This window comes from Oncorhynchus nerka, linkage group LG13 (genome assembly GCF_034236695.1).
Source record: "Oncorhynchus nerka isolate Pitt River linkage group LG13, Oner_Uvic_2.0, whole genome shotgun sequence".
Classification (NCBI taxonomy): Eukaryota; Metazoa; Chordata; class Actinopteri; order Salmoniformes; family Salmonidae; genus Oncorhynchus; species Oncorhynchus nerka.
Window position 1 is genome coordinate 65,300,729 of NC_088408.1, and position 8,462 is coordinate 65,309,190.

General features: G+C 42.6%; 1 protein-coding gene across 2 annotated transcripts in view; it reads right to left on the minus strand.

Annotated features, from left to right (window-relative positions):
• The window catches only part of LOC115139883 (nuclear receptor subfamily 6 group A member 1-A-like), a 31,876-nt gene extending 24,206 nt beyond the window's left edge, over positions 1–7,670 (minus strand). For both annotated transcript variants that reach the window (XM_029677725.2, XM_065026555.1), the window contains exon 1: positions 6,700–7,670. In XM_029677725.2, coding sequence (XP_029533585.1) covers positions 6,700–6,715 — 16 coding nt within the window. In that variant the 5' untranslated portion in view covers positions 6,716–7,670. The remainder of the gene's footprint in view (positions 1–6,699) is intronic.
• Between the last annotated feature and the right edge of the window lie 792 nt (positions 7,671–8,462).

Sequence of the window (8,462 nt, forward strand, 5' to 3'; positions counted from 1 at the left end):
TTATTGCAGATGTAGCAAAATGCTTGTGTTCTTAGTTCCAACAGTTCAGTGGTATCTAAAAATGCACAACAATACGCAAATCTAAAAGTAAAAGAATGGAATTAAGAACTGTATAAATATTAGAACGAGCAATGTCGGAGTGGCATTGACTAAAATACAGGAGGAAAGAACACAGTGATCAGGCCGTGGCTCAGGCTGTTGATATCCTTGATCTTTTTGGCCTTCCTGTGACACCGGGTGCTGTAGGTGCCCTGAAGGGCAGGCAGTGTGCCCCCGGTGATGCGTTGGGCAGCGCACCATCCTCTGGAGAGCCCTGCGGTTGCGGGTGGTGCAGTTGCCGTACCAGGCGGTGATACAGCCCGACAGGATGCTCTCAATTGTGCATCTGTAAAAGTTTGTGAAGGTCTTAGGGGCCAAGCCAAATTTCTTCAGCCTCCTGAGGTTGAAGAGGCCCTGTTGCGAGTTCTTCACCACACTGTCTGTGTGGGTGGACCATTGCAGATTGTCAGAGATGTGTACACCAGGGAACTTGCGGTCCCGTTGATGTGGATAGGGGTGTGCTCCCTCTTCTGTTTCCTGAAGTCCATGATCAGCTCCTTCGTTTTGTTGACATTGAGGGAGGGTTTACTTTCATATCACCACTCCGCCAGGGCCCTCACCTCCTCACTGTAGGCTGTCTTGTCATTGTTGGTAATAAGGCCTACTACTGTTGTGCTGTCTGCAAACTTGATGATTGAGTTGGAGACATGCATGACCACGCAATCATGGGTGAACAGGGAGTACAGGAGGGGGCTGAACACACACCCTTGTAGGGCCCCTGTGTTGAGGATCAGCGAAGTTGAGGTGTTGTTTCCTACCTTCACCACCTGGGGGCGAACGGTCAGGAAGTCCAGGACCCAGTTTCACAGGGCGGGGTTCAGACGCAGAGCCCCGACCTTAATGATGAGCTTGAAAGGTACTATGGTGTTGGAGGCTGAGCTATACTCAATGAACAGCATTCTGATGTCTTGCCCAGATGGGATAGGGAAGTGTGCAGTGGGTCTAGGGTGTCAGGTAAGGTAGAGGTGATATGATCCTTAACTAGCCACTCAAAGCATTTCATAGAAATGGTTATTTAGTTCAGTTACCTTTGCTTTATTGGGTACAGGAACAATGGTGGACATCTTGAAGCAAGTGGGGACAGCAGACTGGGATAGGGAGAGATTGAATATGTCCGTAAACACTCCAGCCAGCTGGTCTGTACATGCTCTGAGGACGCGGATAGGGATGCCGTCTGGGCCGTCAGCCTTGTGAGGGTTAACATGCTTAAATGTCTTACTCACGTCGGCCATGGAGAACGAGAGCTCACAGTCCTTGGGAGCGGGCCTTATCGGTGGCACTGTGTTACCCTCCTGATTGTCTGTAGACCTTGCCACATATGTCTCGTGTCTGAGCCGTTGAATTGCGACTCTTTGTCTCTGTATTGACGTTTTGCCTATTTGATTGCCTTACGGAGGGAATAACTACACTGTTTGTATTCAACCATATTCCCAGTCACCTTGCCATAGTTAAATGCGGTGGTTTGCGCTTTCAGTTTTACACAAATGCTATCCACGGTTTCTGGTTTGGGTAGGTTTTAATAGTCACCGTGGGAACAGCATCCCCTATACACTTCCTGATTAACTCAGTCACCGGGTCCGTGTTTATGTCAAAGTTATTCTCAGAGGCTACCCGGAACATATCCCAGTCCGCGTGATCAAAACAATCTTGGAGCATGGATTCCGATTTGTCAGACTAGCCAATAGGAAGGGATGAGCTAAATGGGAGTCGTGATCTGATTTCCCGAAGGGAGGGCAGGGAAGGGCCTTGTAGGCATCTCACTAGTGGTCTAGTGTTTTTCCTAAGTGAGTACTACAGTCAATGTGTTGATAGAACTTTTGTAGCATTTTCCTCAAATTTGCTTTGTTAAAATCCCCAGCTACAATAAATGTGGCCTCAGGATATGTGGGTTCCAGTTTGCATAAAGTCCAGTGTAGTTGAGGGCCGTCGTGGTATCGGCTTGAGGGGGAATATACACGGCTGTGACTATAATCGAAGAGAATTCTCTTGGGAGGTAGTATGGTCTGTATTTGATTGTGAGGTATTCTAGGTCAGGTGAACAAAATTACTTGAGTTTCTGTATGTTATCACAATCACACCATGAGTAGTTAATCATGAAACATACATCACCGCTTTTCTTCTTCCCAGAGAACTCTTTATCTCTGTCTGCTCAATAAACTGAGAAGCCAGCTGCCTGTATGGACGGTAACAGTATATCCCGAGAGAGCCATGATTCTGTGAAACAGTCCCTGATGTTTCTCTGGAAGGAGATCCTCGCCATGAGTTTGTCTACATTAGCGAGTAATATACTAGGAAGCGCGTGGATGGTGTGCACGCCTCCTGAGTCGGACTAGAAGCCCACTCCGAATACCTCTTCTCCGCCGGTGGTGAGATAGTAGGAAGATAGAACCAATATGGGCCAGAGATACACCTTTCCAACAGTCAGTCACCATGCTGTTTGGTCTCTCTCTGTCTCCATAGTGTTATGTTAATATTTTTTACTTCTATGCTGTTGAAGATTTGGCTCATTGTCATGTCAATGTTGGCCTGTTGACATCGCATACTGGATAAAATGTACCCCTCTCACACAGTACTGTCTCAGGGCGGAGGGCTGAGATTTTACCAGGGATTATAGCCTGGGCCATTAGCATTTGGGTAATTAGACTCCAGCCAGATACCACGGAGCTGTGAGGGGAACGGCACCTCAGTACCTCCAGGCTCTGATCAGGCCCTACACCCAAACAAGGGCACTGCGTTCATCCACCTCTGGCCTGCTCGCCTCCCTACCACTGAGGAAGTACAGTTCCCGCTCAGCCCAGTCAAAACTGTTCGCTGCTCTGGCCCCCCAATGGTGGAACAAACTCCCTCACGACGCCAGGACAGCGGAGTCAATCACCACCTTCCGGAGACACCTGAAACCCCACCTCTTTAAGGAATACCTAGGATAGGATAAAGTAATCCTTCTCCCCCCCCTTAAAAGATTTAGATGCACTATTGTAAAGTGGCTGCTCCACTGGATGTCATAAGGTGAATGCACCAATTTGTAAGTCGCTCTGGATAAGAGCGTCTGCTAAATGACTTAAATGTAAATGTAAATGTTAATTATATGCTAATTAATACTGTATTAGTCACTAGTTTGTTAGATATTTCAGAGATTCCATTAAAGTAAATGTTGTTTCTGATTTCCATAATCCAGCTCATTCCAAAACATTTATTAAGTTCACAAGTGAATCAGTAACAGAATGAAGGGTAATGCTGTCTTGAATTCTCTTTTGTCCTAAACAGCAACAAGTCTTGAGACAACAGATAGAAGAGAGAGCTCACTATGTTTTCTCCTGTCAACTTCTACATTCTGCCCTAACATAACCACTTTTGAGAGGGCCATTGATTTCCTAAAGGTACATTTGAAGGTCTTTGATCTCATTATTGGAATGTAATCAATATTCATTGACATGTTTGGCTATTTCTCTGCATCATAGCTCCTTGGGTTCTCAGCAGTGGCAACAGTTACAAATCATTCCCTAAAATACATCAAGAAAAGGCCACTCATCACAATCTTTAAATTCAACATGACCATTGACACATATCTAATTGATTCTCTTCACAGAATGGAGCACACTATGTCGGAGCGATTATATAATTACTATAGTGTTCAATAAAAGTCCAAATGTAATGTTTCAACCAACCGGTGACAAAAGTAGGACATTGTGCATATTTAAATACTATCTATTTCTTTGTTGTCAAACATAAGTATGCTTGCAGAGCTCCAGTGCAGCAGTTTGACAGTGTGCTTGTTAATGTGGAGCCTAAACAGTCAGCACAACCCAATATGAACCACATGGTGGTATTTAACAACACAGGACCTTGTAACACTGGGCCATATAAACTCCCTCTTTAATAAAAGTCTGTTTCCCCCAAAACTCCTCAGTATGACTTGAGGCTTGCTAGAGGCAGAATAAGCAGGCTAACAGGTTCAGCAGGCTAACTCCCACCCATCTTTCCTATGACCAGACTCTTCCTGTATTGGGAAATACACTGTATAATGCAATCAAGCACTTTATATTATCTCTGTGTGTGTGTGTGTGTGTGTGTGTTGTAGTAAGATTTCAAAAATCAACAAAGTTATCAGGTCAAACTAGGTCCTTTGTTCATAACGGGTATCAGATGGTGTTTGTGTTAGATTTAAAGTGCGTATGCATCGGGGGATGGGTACTGGTAGTTTAAATAACACTTCCCTTGAAGACAAAAGTCTGAGATATGGTGGACTTGATGGTTTGGTTTGTCTGGATCAGAACTCACATAAAGGTTTGAATGGAATGATCGAAAAGGCCCTAGACGGCCATAATAAGAGGCTTTGGCATTAGCTATATTTAGCCTGCATTACAGAAGCCACGATTCCTGACCTCCCCCACTCTTATTGATCTTCACACACACAGCCTCTATCCCCCTACCCCCTCATCCCCACACACACACACACTCCCCCCAACCAGAATTTGTAAGAAAAAGGACTTCCTGGCAAGTCCAGAGTGACGTGGTGTGTTGAGAGACAGGAAAGGCATCAGCGGGCTACTTAGCATTATAAAAGACTGATTGGATTTAACCCTCCTTCAGCTGCAGAAGAAACACAACCTCTAAGGCTGACTGGATAGGATTAGCATGGGGGAGGGAGCAGATACAGTAACCCCTCCCTTCCCAGAAAATACAACTCTTTAAGCTGCAATATGTAACTTTTTGGGCGATCCGACCAAATTCACATGGAAATATGAGTTATTAGCCTGTCATTCTCAATGAAAGCAAGTCTAAGGAGCGGTAGATCTGTTCTATGTGTGCACTTTCTATGCTTCCCGTTCTTAAATTTTGTTTTTGTGTCTTTTAATTTTGGTGCACTAGCTTCAAATACAAAATGTTTGGAAAATATGCTTCACAGTGGTTTAGATGGCACAATTATTCTCTACACTATACTTGCTTGTTTGGTCACATGAAATGAAATTAGGGGAACTATTCAAATTGTTGCAACCAGGAAATGGCTGAGCGATTTCTGCATAGTGCATCTTTAAGAGACTATAGGAAACATGAGAGAAATGTTCCCAGAGAATTCGTAAAGGGAACAATTCAGATGAAGCTTGCTGATAGTTAAACCACTAGATTAATGATTACAATGACTATCACATACCCATGTGGCTCAGTTGGTCGAGCATGGCGCTTGCAAAGCCAGGGTTGTGGGTTCAACTCCCACGGGGGACCAGTACAGAAAGAAAGTATGAAAATGTATGTGCTCACTACTGTGCTCTGGATGAGAGTGTCTGCTAAAATGTATAACCATTATCAAACAAGTAATGCCCAGCAAAGAGCTCTTGATCTGGTTGTCCATTCAACATGGTGTCTCTAGAACAACTCCTGGTGGAAACTGTGGTAACACTGAGTTACAAGTCATATACTACTCATGTATGAAATAATATGACTGATTCCACATTGAAAAGATGTTCCATACCAAAAAAAATCTCCTCACTGTGTCCCAACAAACACTACATTGACTTACCTGGGAAAGAGACATGAGAACATTGCAGAGGTCTGAGTCATCTGCAAAGTCTAAGGACATGATAGTTAGTAGGACTGACTGAGTGGATTGGTTTTGACTGTAAATGAGCAATTTCCATTAACTTATTTGTATCAACTTAAAATATTGTAAAAACTCCAAAAGTCAGTGAGAGGCAGTACATTAGCTACTTATTATACCCTGACATGAAGTGAAATAAAGTGAAACTGTGTTAGGTTTGGGAAGGTAGTCACAGCTGGGCTAACCCTGGGGGTTAAAACTGCCCAGTGAAGCAATCCTAACCTCTCCTCTATCACATAAACAATGCTGACTGGGGACAAAACCTTTTCCAGATGGGCCACAGACACATACCACAGATCAATACATATGTAACTTCACTCAGCAGGACACAACAACACAATCAACTATATACATACCAATACACACAAATACTCTACTACACCCAAATTAACACACATAATGAAATATATTGAAATACTCTGAAAAGACTTTGAACAATATTGTACAATATTGTATTCACTAATTCATAGAAATTCATTGATTATTCAACAAAATACAAAAACATATTTGAAATAACAAATATATCACATGTATACCTTGGCAAGTATAGCTGCAACAAAAGTAACAAACTGGTCAAAATATAATTACATAGTGGGTTTGTAACCAGTCCTTTTTTCCAAGAAGAAAATAGCAAACAAAGAAAATAATTTGACACAACCATTGTCTACATTTCATTTAACAAAAGAAACATTATGTTCATTGTATTTTTCTCAATATCATGTTGTTTAAAATCCTCCGTGGAACAACAACATATTTCATTGATTTATTATTTGTTCCACTCCAGAATGATCCTCATCTATTGCTAAACATATGGAATGAAAACAAAGTGCTTAGCCAGAATGCTAGCGAATCTGATGATGGCAAAAAAAAAGGAAACCAAAATGATTCGCACCGACCAAATGCTAGCCTGTTCTCTCATTCATACATGCATATTTAGGGGTGCATAGAGTATGAGCCATAAAGGCAACAGACCCAACCCCTTTCACTCTCGCATCTTCCCTTACCTTCCCATGTATCCATTTCATGCTTCTCCCAGTTTGCCAGGACGCCATTCAAGCACAGATTCAGCTAAAAAAAAGCCACAGGGCATGGGAGCCTTGGCCTCATGACTCTTCTCTCTCTCTTGTTCTCCCTCTTGCTCTCTCTCGCTCTGACATACAACCTCCTCCCTCCACAGCCTGCCCTCTCTCTGAGCATAGTCTTTAAGCCAGCACCACTGGCCACTTTACTGCCTGGTCACATGACCACAGAGTTCAAGCCATGGGGTCACGGCTTGGCTTGAGGTCCAATGACGACTAGGGGTTATCTGAGTGGAACTGATAGTACTATTTTCTCTGTTGATGAACAATGCTTTCCCTGACCAAATTAGCCTCCCCTCCCTCTGCCTCTGGCACTTTTCACAGAGGACCAAAGTGCACGTTCAAGCATAAACAGGTTCAAGCTGACAACATACACAGACATTAACTAATTGAGTCATTTTGTCAATAGGAAACAAATAGAGTTAACCAATGTGTCAGTGCTTAGGTATCAAACCAGGAACAGTGCAAAGGAAGAAATAAAACAAAGCCTCTAGAAATGGCTTAAAAAGTACAAGATAAGATAAGTTTCCGTCCACAATAATGATCCAACATTTCATGTCACAGATATACCCCAGAAAATGAGCCCACAGAGCAACATCACAACATTCAGCCACTCATACAGTTCCCCAATGAATTGCTTGGTATAGTGTACTCCTAGAAGTAGTTTTGTGAATTCTTTGGTCGTGCCTTACAAATCCACTGGGGTTTCCTCCTTCATTCCCTCCAGTGTCCTCTCTAAGTAGCCATGTTATGAATGATCCAGTTCTGAACCAGTGGACCACGTACTCTACTGCTATCCTACTACCCTGTACCCTGCTACCCTAATGATTCTATACCCATTACCCTCTTCTCCTAGGATCACCCTTGTCCTGTCCAGTCAGGTCTCAGCCCACCCTCCTGAGCTCCACCCTGCTAATGCCGCAGCCACTTGTTCACTCTCCCACAGCCCCACAGTCACACAGCCCACCCCCCATGCCAATGCTAATGACCTACCTAAGTAAGTCACACATAAGAGGCTTTTCACATTCAAATGCCATGGAGGAGAGGGAGAGACCAAGAGAGAGCGCTGCAATAGTGAAGGTGTAAACTTTGCAGTAGGAAGCATGAACAGTATAACTGACCCATCAGCTAACATATCACATTAAAATTCAAGTAGAAACCTAAAAGAAAACTAACAACAATGAGAAATGAACAGTATAACTGACCCATCAGCTAACATATCACATTAAAATTCAAGTAGAAACCTAAAAGAAAACTAACAACAATGAGAAATGCTTTAATGAAGAATGCAAAAACCTTAAAAATAAATTGAGAAACATATCCAACCAAAAACACAGAGACACAGAAAATATTGGCTATGTGGAAACTCTAAAACAGTACAAAAATACACTAAGAAAAAAATAAGTAATAGCATGACAGAAAAGTGCTCAATGTGATTGAAGAATCCATAGAATCAAATCACTGGGAAAACACTAAACAAACAACAACATGAAGAGCTACCTATCCAAAATGGAGATGTATGGATAAACCACTTCTCAAACCTTTTCGGCCATATAACAAAGAACCAAGAATAAAAACAAATACATGATCATTTACAAAACTTAGAGAGTCAGTTATTAAAGTACTACTTAAGTAATTTTTTGGGGTATCTGTACTTTGCTATTTATATTTTTGACAACTTTTACTTT